The sequence below is a fragment of the Gossypium hirsutum genome, chromosome D11 (genome assembly GCF_007990345.1).
Source record: "Gossypium hirsutum isolate 1008001.06 chromosome D11, Gossypium_hirsutum_v2.1, whole genome shotgun sequence".
NCBI lineage: Eukaryota > Viridiplantae > Streptophyta > Magnoliopsida > Malvales > Malvaceae > Gossypium > Gossypium hirsutum.
Genome location: NC_053447.1, coordinates 62,742,134 through 62,759,416, shown reverse-complemented (window position 1 = coordinate 62,759,416; position 17,283 = coordinate 62,742,134). Strand labels below are relative to the sequence as shown.

The 17,283-nt window shown below is 31.6% G+C and overlaps 2 protein-coding genes across 16 annotated transcripts; one reads left to right on the top strand and one right to left on the bottom strand.

Moving 5' to 3' along the window:
* The first annotated feature begins 1,484 nt into the window (after positions 1-1,484).
* Positions 1,485-11,158, top strand: LOC107927210 (protein NRT1/ PTR FAMILY 4.5). The gene is made up of 6 exons (XM_041104342.1): positions 1,485-1,829; positions 7,689-7,758; positions 8,551-8,768; positions 9,089-9,544; positions 9,657-9,781; positions 9,881-11,158. Exons 1-6 carry the CDS (start codon positions 1,485-1,487, stop codon positions 10,950-10,952), a joined length of 2,286 nt encoding a protein of 761 aa, XP_040960276.1. The 3' UTR covers positions 10,953-11,158.
* Positions 8,923-14,773, bottom strand: LOC107927211 (transcription factor PIF3). Of its 15 annotated transcripts, none has more exons than XM_041104751.1 (11): positions 14,497-14,743; positions 13,208-14,354; positions 13,011-13,115; positions 12,851-12,916; positions 12,591-12,656; positions 11,970-12,485; positions 11,399-11,520; positions 11,171-11,318; positions 10,741-10,941; positions 9,977-10,405; positions 8,923-9,496 (listed from the first exon to the last, which is right to left on the bottom strand). In XM_041104751.1, exons 1-8 carry the CDS (start codon positions 14,586-14,588, stop codon positions 11,300-11,302), a joined length of 2,133 nt encoding a protein of 710 aa, XP_040960685.1. In that variant the 5' UTR covers positions 14,589-14,743; the 3' UTR covers positions 8,923-9,496; positions 9,977-10,405; positions 10,741-10,941; positions 11,171-11,299. The 15 variants fall into 15 exon arrangements, with proteins under 15 accessions (XP_040960685.1, XP_040960688.1, XP_040960689.1 ...); XM_041104754.1 differs by having other exon boundaries at positions 8,923-9,589; positions 11,171-11,313; XM_041104755.1 differs by having other exon boundaries at positions 11,171-11,313.
* Positions 14,774-17,283: the final 2,510 nt, after the last annotated feature.

The window sequence follows — 17,283 nt, the reverse complement described above, 5'->3', positions numbered from 1 at the left end:
TAAATATGATATACATCCGCAAATACACACACATTCCTTTCCTTTGCAAATGATTGGATTCCACTCCTAACATGGGCTTCAATCATTGCACATGCGCACCACCCATATATATACATATATTAACAAGCAAGTTTAATATTTAATTCAATCTGTATTAGTATTGTTGTCAATGTAGGAGGATGTGAGTTCAATCGTTTAAGTGTGCTGAAACACATTATCTTCCTATTTAAAGGTTCGGGAGAGACTATAAATAATTCTAAACATTGTATAAGAAAATAGATATGATAAGAACCTATAATAATCCGGAAAAGAAAAGGAGAAAATATGTACAAAATTACAATAACTGTATGTGGATGCTGGCCATGTGTGGAAAAGTAGCTACAAATTACAATATATTTATGTGTGCTGCAGCTGGAATACACTTAGGTTAACTACAATGCAAGGCATGTGTTGTAAGGTATGAAAAACAGCCAAATTTTATAATATATTATATTACATACATAGTATGCATTTGACCCTAAAAAACAACACCGGCCGTTTATTCCCTCTTTGTACCGCACTCTTTACATATACTCTTAGATTATATAGGGATAATATTTTATTTGAACTTTCGACTTCATGAAAAAAATCGGTTTATTTTTTATTTAATTTTTCGTTTTTTTAGTTATTAAATTTACTTTATTTGTTAAATTATTATGTATGTGGATGTTATATCATCAATAGTGGCGAAATTAGGAGGGCTGGCAGGGGCTGGTTTCCCCTAAAATAGATTTTTTTTTCATTTAGATGCTTTATAAATTATATAATTTTAAATTAGTAATGGTAAAATTATACTTTGGCCCCCAAAATGATAAAAATTTTATTTAATCCTAATATATTATTACAATTTTACTATTGTAAAGATATACGATTTAATTCCGACCCCCCAAAATACTTTTCTGGCTCCGTCACTGATCATCAATTATAAAAAGTATTTTAAAAAGTATAAAAATTATATAAAAAAATTTTAAAAATTTTAAAAACTAATTAATTGTCACGTGTATGCCATCATTTGGGGGTGATTTGACAAACAATCAGGAGCAGAACCAGGAGAGTTGGCAAGAACCCCGACCACCCTAAAATAGAAAATTATTCATTTAGATTCCTTTATAATTTATAAAATTTTAAATTAGTGATGGTAAAATTACATTTTACCCCCTTAAAAACGATAAAAATTTAAACTAATCTTTTAAAAGTTATAAAGATATAGACTATTAAATTTCTGGCCCCCTAAAAAAAATTTGGCTTAAATAACTGAAAAATTAAATAAAAGAATAAAATAAATTTTTTTTTATAAAGTTTAAGATAAATAAATATCAATTTTTCCTTGTATATATATACATGATTGATCATCAACTTTGACCACGTAATTCATTGAAGTTCAGTGAAGACTTCAAGTTCCATTGTTATTTCTTTTTTCTTTCTTTGTTTGTGTATTAATTTCAATGGGGCAAATCCATCTGGAAAGCATTTTGGGGGGACACGCAAGGCAATGCCGTCGCTACGAAAAGCTGCTATCACCGCCGCCGCAGCCGCAGAATGACGGGAACAAGGTGGTAGTAAGGCGGCGGCCGAGAAGGCGGTGGCTGAAGAAAATGAGCGGAGGAATACGGTTATCATCATCACGTTCCATAAAGCTAAGATTAATGTTGAGTTTAAAGGCATTATCAATTGTAAGGTTGATGAAGGCAGGTTTAGAATTATTAAGTAGGAGTCCCATGGCCATGAATGTCATCTTCTCCACTCACTGGGGGCTTCCCACTCTATCTAATCTCTCACTTCACCAACAGGTCATTTGAATTTCTTTTTTTTAAAAATATTATTATTTTCACAAAATTATACATTATATTTGTAATTTGATAATGAAAAGAGTGTAGCAAAACTTGCAGAGATTTATTTTATTTTATTTTTTATTTGTAATTTGGATTTATGGAATTGAGATTTTTTTTTCAATTTAATATATATACAAGTGGAATCCATTTATTCGGACGTAAAACTTAAGTAGTTGGTTCAAGAGTTGAGTTATTTGTTTAATTCAAAGGTAGGTTTGATCTCGTTTGAAAAGTGAAAGGGTTTGGATAAAATTATAGGCTCGAAAAATGCGATTGGGTAAGAAATGAAGCCCGTTTCCTAAATGGGTCAGGCCCCGTGTAAGCTTTTTTTTACTCGGGTCCGACCCAAATTTGCAAAAAGAAAAATTGTTGCTATGTTTTGTTGTTGTTTTCCTATCATTTCGCTCTTATATTATTATTATTTAGTTGTTGCTATTTGGATGTTATATAATTATTGTTTTATTGTTAAATTTGCTATTATTTTAGAGGTATTTACTTTTTAAGCTACATCTATTTTAGTGTTATTTACGTAAAAATATTTTTTTCATTTATTTTTAATTTATTGGGAAATATTTATTTTAATATTTTTAGTGTGTTTGATTATTATATTTTTTAAAATTTATTTTTATATAAAAATAATATTATAAAAAATTAATATGGGTGGGTCGGGTTGGATAAAATTTTAGGCCCATTTTTTTAGCATGGGTCTAGAAAACGGGCTTAAAATTCTATTAAGACCCGGTCCATGATCACCTCTACTCAAAGGCTTGCCCGAAATTTGAAAGGATTTGGGTGAAAACATTAGGCTTGAAAAGTAGACTTCTGCAAAAATTTAGACCCATTTAAAATATGGGTTAGGCTCGAGCCTAACCTATTTCTAAGTTTATATTATATTATAGGGATGAATATCAAAACTATACATGAATTTTGAACCAATGTGCAATGTTTTTTTTTTGAAAGTATCCAATGTGCAATGCTATACATAGACTTCGATTTTGTGTAATTTTATATATGATTTTTTTATTTGATTCGATTTTCATAAATTACTAACAACGTTACTGAATTAACACAATTTTACGTTGACATATTACATACACAAACAATTATATTAATCCAATGCGAAAATAAATGCATGTATTCATTTCTTTAAATGTGTACAATTGAAATTAAATTAAAGTTTCATGTATATATATGAACCACAATTCAAGTTTTAGGTGTATAATTGCACCAAATCAAAGTTCATGTATCAATTTGCACATTGGACGAAAGTTCATGTATAAGTTTGATATTTACCCCTATATTATATTATGTAATTTATAACACATGAAAAATTAAATCTACTACTAATATGTAATACTATAATGTAAACATATTTAAAAAAAAAAGTTAAATTACCCATATATGATTTTAATAAATAAATAAAATATTAAAAATATTAAATTAAAATAATATAAATATTCTTCAAAAAAAATAAAATTAATATGAACAGGCCTAAAGGTCGGGCTTGGGTAAGCATAATATGTGTTAATATCATGCTTAAGTCTGGTCTAGTCCATAAATATCTCTAACCCAACCGTTGAATTTATCAATATAGTTGTACTTGTCATGCATATAAATTTTGAAAATGATTCGATATCTCTATCATATTAATTTCAAATGTTGTTTTTATTAATATATATTTAATGGTTGAAAGTTTTTTTACATAAAATAAATAGTTAAATATTTTTAATTTACTCAAAATTTAACATGCATGATCTACAAAAATGAAATATAAAATATGATGGTTTGACTGTTAAAATATTAATTATAGAAAAAATTATAAATTTATGTAAAACTACTTGAGTTTTATATTGATTTAAGTGGATCCTTCCCTATGTATATATATTTGTACGATTAATATTTTAACAACCCAATCATCATATTTCATGCTCCTTTAATGTAGATTAGAGTTGTCCAATGACCGAGTAAGTCTGAGCCGACTTGGGTCAAGATTGGAAAATGATTGTTTTTTTTTTTGTCTTGGCCTAGCCTGAATTCAATTTAAATACTTAAATTTTTTTAAAAAAATTTAAATTTAATTATAAAAATATAGAGATACATTTTTAGTTTTTATTAATATTGTGAACATTGAAATGAGATTGAGGGTCGAGCTGGCCCAAAAATAGGCCTAGATTTGAAAATTTTTTTTGGAGCTGGATTACGGTTGTGGTTTGGCCAGACTCATGAACAACTTTAATGTAGATCATGAATGTCAAGTTTGGTGTAAATTAAAAAAAAAAGTCTAGCCATTTGTTATTATTAATTATTAATGGTAATGTAATGTTTTATTAATTATTAATGTAATTATTAATGCCTAGTTTTAGGCATTGTCTCTCCCTAACTCTTAAATAGGAGGATAATGTGCTTCAACATACTCGAACCCACGACTTCCTGCACTGGCAACAATACCGATACTAATCAAATTAAGACTCAACCGACAACTCTATTTATATTTTATTATCTATCTTAGTTAAAATAAACATTTGTCTAAATCAGTAAAGATTTAATGAACAAAAAAAAGAGTAAAGATTTAAACATGAAATTAATCGAAATTATTATTTATTACAAAATTGTTTCACTTGTTTGGAATTATATTTTTCTAAGAAATAGTTTCCTACGCTAACTAGCTGCATAGTGAGGGGAACAAAGATACGTTGTATGGCCAAGCACAAAATACATGGACCTTTACTTACCTAAAGGTATAAGTACCACAGAAGCCCTTATATTAGGAGTTAAATTATATTTTACTCCCTTGTATTAAAAAATAGGCAAATTATTTAATGTATGTTAGATTAAAGAGCAAATTGGTCCTTTTCGTTAAAAGTTTTCACCATTTGTACTGTTAAATTTTGATATGGTTGACAAAATAACTAAATAACTAAACAACTACATGTGACATGCCACGTGTACCTCATGTTGATGTATATAAACTTTGGATAAATGTTAATATTGGACATGTAAATAATTGAGGTACCTAAATGCATTGTAACTCGAACCACTAACTAAGATCTCCTATAAAATTTAGGGTAAATTACCAAAATAGTCACTTTTGTTTGCTGTTTGAAATGTTACGTTTTAGTCACTTACGTTATTGTGTTGTAACATTTTAGTCACTGAACCATTAATTGCCATTAACGGTGTAACGGTAACCTAACATGGCACGTTAATCATCATTTCAAACAAAAATTTTAGGTTAAATTCTACAATTGTTCCCTATATTTTTTCATTTTGAACAATTTAATTTTTTTTCTTTTAACTTTCCTTTTTTTTAAACTTACCATTCTCTTTTGCTTCTCCCTCTGTTTTCCTTCCTTCTTCATTTCTTTTAGCTAGCCCACAAGCTAGCCTCACTCGAAAAAATTAAATTATGCAAAAAAATAAAAGTATAGGGACTAATTTTAACAAATAGAAAATATAGAAAAACTACATTAAAAGAAATGGAGAAGGGAGGAAAACAAAGAGAGAAGCAAAAGAGAATGGAAAATAAAGAAAAAAAAAGAAAGTTAAAAAAACATAAAAGAAAAAAATTAAATTGCTCAAGACGAAAAAATATGGAGACCGATTATATAAATTAACCTAATTTTTTTGTTTGAAATAATGATTTAACGTGCCACGTCAGCTTACCGTTACACCGTTAACGGCTCAGTGACTAAAATGTAACTTGAGGTAAACAAAAGTGACTATTTTAATAATTTACCCTAAAATTTATAAGCAAACTTGGTATCACATGAACCCTCAACAAAGCTAATTTAACACAATTTTTTTAAATTTGACCCATTCAAAATAATTTTAATTTACATAAAATCCAGAGCTTCGCTCATTTTTCCAAAGGAAGAAAACAAAATAACTGGCCCTAAAATTTGGCTGTGAATGCAAATAGATTAGTAATAGGTAGAATATGGAATATTATTGCTACATTGCCAAATTGAAGACAGTGATAGACAAGCTTTGTTGCTGAACCCTAATATGGTATCTTCTAGGAATTGCAGTCACTAATTACGCCCCAAATTTTGACGATAAATCTAATGTCACTAACGTTACAATTTATGTCTTATGATATATATAGCATTTTTTGTGGTAAAATTCCTTTGGAGGTCCCTGTACTAGGGGTCAGATTGCATTTTGTATCCTTCGCTCAAAAAATGAGCAAATTAGTCCCTGTACGTTAGATGAAAGAGCAAACTGGTCGTTTTTGTTAAAAATTTCATTTATTTCTATTGTTAAAAATCGGCATGGCTGAAGGAATAATTAGACATGCTGTGCTATGTGTACCTCATGCTGACATACATGGATCAATTTTTAATAGTAGAAACAGATGAAAGTTTTAACTAAATAACCAATTTGCTCGTTTTTTGAGTGAAGGGAGTAAAATGCAATCTGACTCATAGTACAAGGACCTTCATGATAATTTTACCCATTTTTGGTATACTATAAATATATTTGGAGTGAGTGAGTATTTTGAGTCACTCTCATCTTCTTCATCACCTACTTCCAATTTCTGGTCATCATCAAACATGGTAATTAATTCAATCTCTTCTTGATTTCAACATTCTTCATTGCTTTTTATGCTGTAATTAGACCTTTTTTTTTTCTGTTAGCATTCTGTTTGGATCAAAAGCACTTTCATATTTTTACTTGGAAATCATGTTTTACATGTATAATTACTTTTATATTTAATAAAGGGTTAATATAACTTTTAGTCTCGGAATTTGGAAATTAGGTTGATTTCGGTACATGTATTTTTTCTCCTTTAGTACTTGAATTTAGCAACTAGGTCAATTTTAATCATTGAACTTGAATCGTATCGAAATTTGATATATGGTACTGTGAGATTGTGCCACATCATCACTTGAATTTTTTTTCTTGTTTTCTAATTTTTAGTTGATAATGGGATACAATCTCAGAGTGCTACATCATCAAACTTTTACGTTTGTCAAATTTAGGAACTAAAATGAATCTACTCACCAAATTCAAAATAACAAAATGTAAATTGGACCTAATTGCCAACTTTAGAGACTAAAAGTTATATTAATCATTTATTAAACGATCACATATTTGTTTATATAATGTATATAGAATCATTTTTAAATTTACCGATTGGTCTCAACTCAATTGGCATGGGCATTGTTGCCAATATAGGAGGACGTGGGTTCGAGTGTGTTGAAGCACATTGTCCTCCTATCTACGGGTTGGGGAGGGAATTTGAATAATTCTAAGCATTGTGTCAAAAAAACATATATAATCAAAACCTATAATGAGATTGTTCAAAAAAAATATTTTTTAAATTTTAAATATAAAACATTATTCGCTTACAAGGCGGTTCTTATTCAATGATAAAATTATATTTTGAACCTCAAAATTTTATAATTTAATCACGATTCTAATTCAATTACTATTAGAAAAAATCGAATACTATCATTTTTCTCGTAGCAATGGTAAATACTAAAAATTTTGAAGCCATCATTTTTCTAGTATTTATATATATTTATTTCAAACCGAGCTTTTCACAACATTCGAACCAATTGATTCAACCGACTTTAATATATATTTATAATAATAGATATACAGTATACCATTTAAATTAATCTAATTTTTTAACCCAACAAAAATGACGAAGAAGAAGTTGGTTCACCGATTTAATCGATCAATATTAAATTAATTTAATTAATTCGATTAAAAATTATATTTATTAAATAATTGGTTGGCGTTCGATTAAATCGGTTAAATCAATTGGTCTCTTAACCAAAAGATAGTATACATGACTTCGATTACATACAGGAGGCCAAAGAGATGACCGGAGACAATTACAAGAAGAAAGGTGGATTCAAGGCTTCCATTTTCATTTTTGGTAATTAAACCAAACCCTTTATTTTATTTATATAGGGTTAGTTCAAAAATAGATTAGGTTTGTTGAAAATTAGTTTAAATTTTTTTTAAAAAGTCGGGAAGAAGTTGTATATTTTTAAGAATGCTAAAATATAATTTTATCATTTTAAAATATTTTTTTATGATTATTTTAAAAGATTAAATAAAAAATTCAACATTTTGAAGGAGTCAAAAGTACAATTTAACCATTTAATAAATTAAAATCTTATAAATTTTAAAATATCAAAAGCGAAAATTTTAATTTTAAGGGCTCGGGGCTCGGGGCTCGGGGCTCGGGGCTCCTACTAACCCCTGGCGAGAAGACAAATAGATAATTTAATTAGAAAGTGATTTTCCAAAATAAAGCTAATATGGTTTTGGAAGGTATAATTATGAATTCCATCTTCTACTTTATGAAAAATAAAAAAGTTGGTCTCTTTATTTCAATTCATCAGAATTTAGTCCTTGTATCTTACAAAAATTGAAAGTTAATTCAATCGAATAACATTGTTAGACCTAAAAATTAGCAGTTCAGCCATTTATATGCACAGAAATAACAAAAATCAGCGATACAATCATTTTTATGCAACAAATTAGAGAGAAAAAACAACAACAATTCAAGTTTAATGTTCACTGACAACCGGATTAACTTCTCAATTTTGATGAAGTAGAGGGATAAAATTTGGAATTAAACCTATTTTGAAACCATTTTCTAAACTGGGGTTGAGTTTTGATCTAAATTGCATGTACATATCTAATGTTTTCATTTTTGCAGCGCTGGTGTCATTAGAAAACATGGGTTTCATTGCCAACATGGTCAGCTTGGTCCTGTACTTCATGTATGTTATGTTCTTCAATTATCCCAATTCTGCAAACACAGTTACAAATTTCATGGGCTCAACCTTCTTGCTCTCCCTTATTGGTGGCTTCATTTCTGATACTTTCATAAGTAGATTCACTACTTCTATTATTTTCGGATTCATTGAAGTGCTGGTGAGAACTTAATTCCGAAAAATAAAATCTTTTTAGTTGTTAAATATTAAATATTGATCGAGCATCACGCTGATAACGTAAAAGTATTGTTCTTTTTTAGTGTCGTTGAAGAGTAATTCCACGGAAAATCGACCTGCTCTCGGAAAGTAGAAAATAACTATTTTAATGACAATATTTTTACATTTCAAATGACACAGAAAATTTTGTTTTTTGTTTTTAAATTACACATCAACCGAGGAACTAAATCTCCAAGATGAGTAATACAATGCAGGGACGAAAACCATACTTTGACCCAGACCCTCCCCTCCTTATAGGCTTAACTAAAACAAGGTTTTGATTTGCAGGGATTGGCATTGGTAACAATCCAGGCTTATTCAAAGGATTTGCAGCCCGCATACTGTGGCAAGCCCAGCTGCATAGACGGTAGCAAGGCGGTGATGTTCTACTTTTCACTGGGGTTGTTGGCATTGGGGGCCGGTGGGGTCAAGGGAGCTCTTCCAGCACTTGGTGGTGACCAATTTGATCATAAAGACCCCAAGGAAGCCAAAGCTCTAGCAAGGTATTTCAACTGGCTATTGCTCAGTACTACACTCGGAGCCTGTGTCGGAGTGACGGGGATCGTGTATCTGACCACTGAAAAGCACAAATGGTATTGGGGTTTCTTCATATCGACTGTGGCTACCTTCATAGGTTTCACTGTTCTTGCACTCGGCAAGCCTTTCTACCGCCTACGAGAACCCAAGATGGCCGATAGCCCCATCATAAGGATAACTCAGGTTCAGTACTATTTATCCCTGCATTTCATTTCTTAATGGATATATCTACAAATAGAAACAAGGGTGGTGACAAAGGTGATAAACATTTCTTTTGTGTTATGATCATTCATAGGTCATAGTAGTAGCCATAAACAACAGTAAGCTAGCTCTGCCGGATAGTCCAGATGAATTGTATGAGATCAGGAAAACCGAAAATGATTTCAGGGAGGAAATAATCTCCCACACCAACCAATTCAGGTAATGCACGCATGAATGTGATGTGATGTGACTGTATGATAGCTAAACATGTTTAAACAAAAATTTGGAAACCAACTGTGATTCATGATTCTTGGTCAGATTCCTAGATAAAGCTGCAATTGTTCCGAAAGATTCGAAGACAACACCATGGACGGTGTGCACAGTGACTCAAGTTGAAGAAGTTAAGATACTAACCAGGATGTTGCCCATTTTATTCAGTACAGTCATAATGAACACATGTCTGGCGCAGCTGCAGACATTCTCAGTTATGCAAGGTAATTTCATGAATCGCAAGATTGGAAATTTCAACGTTCCCGCTGCTTCGATCCCGATAATCCCACTGGTTTTCATGTCCATTCTGGTCCCCATCTATGAGTTTTTCTTTGTCCCTTTTGCTCGAAAAATCACGAAACATCCGTCAGGCATCACGCAACTCCAACGTGTCGGTGTGGGGCTTGTTCTGTCAGCAATTTCAATGGCTATTGCCGGTATTGTTGAGGTTAAAAGAAGGGATCAAGCTCATAGGGACATAATGAAGCCCATAAGCCTCTTCTGGCTCTCCTTTCAATATGGAATATTTGGAATTGCAGACATGTTCACTCTTGTGGGACTGCTGGAATTTTTCTACAGGGAAGCACCGATAGGCATGAGATCACTCTCCACATCATTTACGTGGTTAACACTATCTTTTGGCTACTTCTTAAGTACAGTGTTTGTCAATGTCATAAACGCCATCACCAAAAGAACCAGTTCAAGCAAACAAGGTTGGATTCATGGATTAGACTTAGACTCGAGTCACTTAAATCTCTTTTACTGGTTTTTAGCTATCCTTAGCTGCCTAAACTTTTTAAACTATTTGTACTGGGCCTCATGGTACAAATACAAGACGGAAGAACCTGATCATAGTGAACCCAAAGCTATAGATATGACTACCGAACAGCTTCCCGTGGAGGAAGTACCTGATCCTACTGAAGCCAAAGGTGAGGATTTGAGTACCAGACCGCTTGTTGCGGAGGAAGAACCTGAGCATACTGAAGCCAAAGCTAAGGATTTGAGTACCGGACCGCTTCTCATGAAGGAAGGAAGCACCGTGGATGGAGGAGTAACCGAAGTACATGAAGGTCCCTCTTCTGTTCAAACAGAGGATTCTAAGCAACAACCTACAAGTTGATGAGAGCCATAAACATGCGTATGTGATGGCAAATAATAATCATTTTATCAATTCAAAAAATCAGTAACCCAGAGCCAGAGGTAGGCCAAAACAAACATTTTGAATACATTCTATTGAGTTATTTATGTCTTAGATAGACCGACATTATTTGCATGGATGATGGACCTTGATAATGAATTTACATATGCAAGCAACGATTTCAAGTCTCGTTGACATACCAAAAACTGAGCATATTCTAACTCGCATTGTGCTGAAATTAGTATTCGGTTGACCATCATCATCACCATAGAGAAAAAGCTTCAGCCTCCACATGAAGCAAAATAGATTCATATCCTCCGCTCAAAAAGCTAACAATTATAACCTACACTTAAATATATATTTGGTGTTTAATACTTTCTTCAAACCACAATTTGATAAAACATGATAAAAATCAAAAGTGCTCTCACCTATCAGGTAACTTCTTATCTCCATCAGTTGATCTAAAAGGTACACTACCAGTGATTTCTGAGGCTCGACCATTCTCTTGCACTTCAGCTGGCTGTTGAAAACTTTCATTTGCTGTTTGGTACTAGCATCGCAAAATGAATATCAAATTTGATTAAATTCAGCTAGACCAAAAATATAGCAAAATGTTCAGATGAGTGACAAGTTAATAGAATCCAACACCCTTCTTCTGCCGTCCTTATCTGTGAATGTATATATTCCAACTCCTGCATTATAAGAACTAAGAAGCATAGTGCTTCCTCCTTGATGAAAAGATAAAAGATTTCTTTAATCTAACCTAACAAGAAAAATTGGTCAGGTTTACCATGAATTTGTCTACATGGAAATCATTATCACATTGACTAGTCATCGAGGGTATGCTTCTATACCATGTGAAATAGCTTTCTCTTTTGCTCAAGACAACCTTCTCCTAGTGGCAACCGAAACCCGCTTGAGCAAATATTAGAACTCTTCTAATCTTTTTCTTTCTAAAGAAAAATATGAATTGAAAAGAAACAAGAAAATTTTCCTAACCTGAGTAGATGTCTGATTCATTGAGCTATTGATGTTAGTATTCTGTGCCACTTGTGAGTTGATATTCTGAATTGGGTCCTTTGAACTAGAAGCTGTAGCTGAATCCATATTGTCCATAGGACCTCCCAGTCCACAGGCACTCAATCCAATGGCTGATTTCATGAGGTGTCCACCAGGAATAGGAAACAAAGGTGCACCTGGCATCGACATTGGAAGTCCTTGACCATGAAGACCATATAGCGGGAGGTTAGCTCCTGGCATCTCATGGAATGCAGTCGAACCTGACAAATGAGGGCCTGAGCCAGAAAAAGGTGCTCCACAGACTGGAGGCACCTGAACCATAGGGAAAGCAGAAGCTATAGTATTCGTTTCAGGAAATGGCATCCCAAAACCCATACCTAGACCCATTCCAAAACCCATGGATGAAAAATACGCCATTTGAGTGGCATGCATGTGTTGCATTCCAGTTGGCAACATCATCGGTGGCACAGATAAGCCAGCTCGCATAGACATAATCTGCGAAAGGTTGGTAATTAATAAATTGAACTTATTTGATTACCCTTCAGAGAATCAAAATTGAAATATACACCAAAAAGAACAGTTAGAAGACAGAGATCTTACCTGCACTTGTAGTTGGAGTGTCTTAAGATAGTCAATTGCTTCATCAAGCATTGAAGCTTTGTCCACCTTGTAATGTCAAAATATAAAATGTCAACAGCTTTAAAATACAAAAGCTATAAGGTCTTTGATGGTCTGTTTTAAACTACTTATAGAATAAGCAAGGATATGCCATGAGCTCATTGATCTACTCCCAGAATCACATCTGTTTCTAAGAAAAATCCCTTGATTTAGTTTAAAAAAAGGTTTACTGAATTAGCAACCTTGTTGCAGTTAGGTATGAGCTCCTGTAAAGCATGCATCTTCTCATTTATCCTATCCCTTCGCCTCTGTTTGTGTAATTCCATCCAGATCTTACAATCAGAAACAGCCATATGAAAGACAAAAATCAAATTATTGAACTAATGAAATGCTCTTCCTCACCCTTTCAGATAAATTATGCACTTCAGCTGCCCGGCTTCTCTTGAACCCCTTAACTCCTCGAGTGGGAACTGCTTTTTTCACACCTACAGGTTCTTCTTCAGCATCCTACACATAATTTGGTTTGTTGGTTTCAATGGAAAAGGAAAAATGAGTTAAAAGCACAGCAACACAAAATAAAATTATATCCTACAACTTACTTCGCTAGGACATTCAAACTCCTCATTATCATGGTTTTTTCTCTTCAAATTATGTACTACTGGATCGTCAGAAGCTCTTTCTACACTATTTTCACAGCAAACAGAAGCAGCAAGCACAGACTCTACAGCCTTACCACTCTCTGGCAGGCATTTGGAAGCATTTTCATCAATAACTTGACTAGATATTTTATCACTTTTCAGGACATATTCTTCACAGATGGCATCATTTGGTTCAGCAGCAACTGGCTCATCTAGAGACTTAGCTTCAGATTGTTTTATATCAGTCTTCATCGGCACTATTGTAGAATGGCAATGTAAAAAGTTTTCCCTCTGTAACTTGATATTTGAATCAATGGCCTTGGAATCAACAGGGCCCCTAGTACTGGCTGCAAACCCTGTTTCCTTACTCTCAATCCTAGCCATAGCACCTATATTCTGAAGACTAGCTTTAACAAGAGCAGCAGGACGTGAAAAATGGGAAAAATTCATCAAGACGGTATTATTACAAGGTGCAACTGGATCTTGTTTCTGCATCTTAACACCACGCAAAGTCTCATCTGACGGTTGAACTCCCATCGTGTCTCTGAAAAAGGCATGGCTCGAGTTATTACCAATACTCTCTAAATTTCTTGATCTAAGATACGATGAAGACACTTGACATAGCTGTGGCGACTCGCTGGTACCACTTCTCAGCCTAGCTTCGTCATCTGCCGGTTTAGGAACCTTTGCTAACTTTCCTTGTTTGAAATCCGCAGCAGCATTCAGAGAAACAGTAAAGGAATCACTGATGGATTGGCGTCTTTGATTAAATGAAGCTAAGCTACCATCAGTTGGGATCTTATTTGTAGTGAGCCCAGATAATCCAGGAAACATATCAGAACATTCATTCTCTGAGTACTTTAACCAAGGCACCACATCATCATCATGAGACGGCGCCGACATTGGAACTTCACTCGATACCGCATCCACCACCCCAAACTTTCCCATTTTTGAACTATTTCCTCCATTGCCTATATATTTATCTCTAATCTTAAAACTGTGGGATTGTAAGCTGTTACAAGCAGGAACCTTTCTAGCTACACTAGACTGACCTTGCATCGAAATTTGACCATTCTCCCAAACCAGTTCAAAAAAATCATCCTCAGGTCTGCATTCGAACAGATAGAGAGCAAAATGGGATACAATCAATCATACAACCAAATAAGAAACAAGACATATGATTGAACCCACCATGTAAGAAGTTTATAATGTTTAAATAGATCAAGGAATTAGAGTAAAACTGAACCTACACAATAGATGGATCAGTTGAATTTGAAGGGTTCTTGTCTTGAGATGAATCGAGCTTCCCCCTAGCCATACGATATAGCTCGGATAGAGGCATGGTGAAGGGCTGAAACACCCTTTTTTTTTTTGCTCACAAATAACCCAAATTCAAGCTGTTAGCCATTGCTACTAGTAACTCACTCTCATCACTGTTCTTAATTAAAAGAAAACATATATGAATGAAGCCATGAAGGATTCAAGAGGAATTAGCCTTACCCTTCAAGAAAATATTAAAATAAAATTAAAATTAAATGATTTTATGATTTTGTAATAAAATGACATTAATAATAATTTTAGGGTAAATTATCAAAATAGTCACTTTTGTTTGTCTCATGTTACATTTTAGTCAATCATGTTTGAAATGTTACATTTTAGTCACTTACGATATGGTGTTGTAACATTTTAGTCATTGAGCGTTAATTGCCATTAGCGGTGTAACAGTAAGTTGATGTGGCACGTTAAATCATCATTTCTTTGGTTAAATTATACAATTGGTTCCTATATTTTTTTGAGCAATTTAATTTTTTTCTTTTACATTAAAAGAGATGGAGAATGGAGGAAAATAGAGGGAGAAGCAGAAGAGGAACATAAAAGAAAAAATGAAATTGCTCAAAACGAAAAAAATATGGGGACCAATTGTTTAATTTAACTTAAAATTTTTATTTGAAATGGTGGTTCAGCGTGCCACGCCAGCTTACCGTTATACCGTTAATGATAATTAACGGCTCAGTGACTAGAATATTATAACACGTTACCGTAAGTGACTAAAACATAACATTTCAAACATAAGTGACTAAAATGTAACTTGAGAGAAACAATAGTAACTATTTTGATAGTTTACCCTAATTTTTTCCTTTTGCACTTTTCGAACCATTAACAGATAAAAAGGTTGGGGCATTGGGCACAAAATCATGCATTATGATTGAGATAGGGGACTATTGAAAACGATGTTTACTTGAAAAAATAAATGTAATTGAAGACAAAATTATCTTCTAAGTTCTTATATTTTTTATAAGTTTAGAATTTAGTCCCTTAAAATTTCAAGTTTAATTTTTAACACGGCTAATTTTATTTTTAATTCGATAGTGTGATATTTTGAAATATGAAAAAAAAAATACTTATTTGATAGTTATGAAACCATTGTAATAAACTTAAATTTAATAGAAGAATTTTAACGATATTAACAATTTGGCTACAATTTTTAAATTTAAAAGTAGAACTAAATTCTTAAAAATATAAAATAATTTTAATTTATTTTAATTAATTATATAGATATGCTATATATAAGGATGGTTATCATGTACATCGATGGCGTAGTTTTTTTTAATTAAAATTTACTACCAATATATCAAATAATTATTTATATATAATCAAATTCAAGTGAATTTTTAATTTAAATTGTAATTATACAACTGCATAATTATCTTATTTTATATATCGTAAATTTCTATATCATATTTGGTACTATAAATTGTAACTATACGATTACCTTATTTAAAACTCTAAACATAAACAAAGTCTAAAATCAAACCATGGTATAAAAATCGGCAATACGATTATTAAAAAAATTAATAAAAATAAATAAACATCTAAGCAATTTTATCTAATTACTCTAACATTTCATACTTATTAAATTGCTCTCTCTCTCTAGCAGTGGTGGAGCTAGAAATTTTTTTGGGGTTGAAATTAAATTGTATATTTTTACGATAATAAAAATGTAATTTCATCATTTTAATAGTTTATATATTCAAAATTTTTAAATGATTAAATCAATTTTTATCATTTTTTTGGATCAAAGTGCAATTTTATCACTACTAATTTAAAATTTTCTATTTTAAGGAGGTCGGGGTCCCTACCAATCCCCTAGCTTTGCCACTGCTCTCTAGAATTAAACATATAACCATTGTTATTACCTATTGATCATCGACAAAGTAAAAAAATTTAATAATAAATACCGTGTAGTTTAGTGAGTTATCTAGTTGATCAAAATATATAAGAAATTATCTCTCGTATTTAAACGATTTTAGTAGTTTGAAAAATAAACATTTTAAGTAATTTGATTGTATTTGTTTACAGTTATCGGCATAATTCCTTTAATTCTTACTATTTCTTAACAATCGAATAGTATAATTGAGTACTCTAATTACATCCAATTCAATGAGACCTACTAATTATAACGATTAATCAAATGTGCAATTACAAATAATTATACCTAAATTCAATTATTACGTGACTTTTCAATCCAAATAATCTTTAAAATATTAATATTAAACTGTACTTTATTTGAGAAATTTATTTTATTGTTTTTAAATAATAAAACAAATTATTTGAATAAATTAAATCCAATATGAATTAAAAAATATATAGAATTGGGTCACACCACAGAGCCACTAACTTGCTAGCTTTCTTTTTCTCCACACATTTTGCATTAGCTTTTAGAAATGAGTGATGCCACTCATGTTTGATGTGAAAATTTTAATTTTTTTTTAAAATTAAAATCTATATATTTTAAAAAAGATTTAATGATAAATTTGGTCACTAATATTTACATGTTTTATTAAAATGGTCCTAATTGTATTTTTTAGCCTTTTTAGCCACCAACCGTTAAAAAAGTTAACTGAGATGATGTGAAATATTTTTAATGAGATGTAATTTATTATTTAAATAACCCTATAAAATAATTACATGTGAAAAATAATAAAATAAATAAATAATACATGAAATTAAAAAATCTTAATTTAAAGAAAATAAAG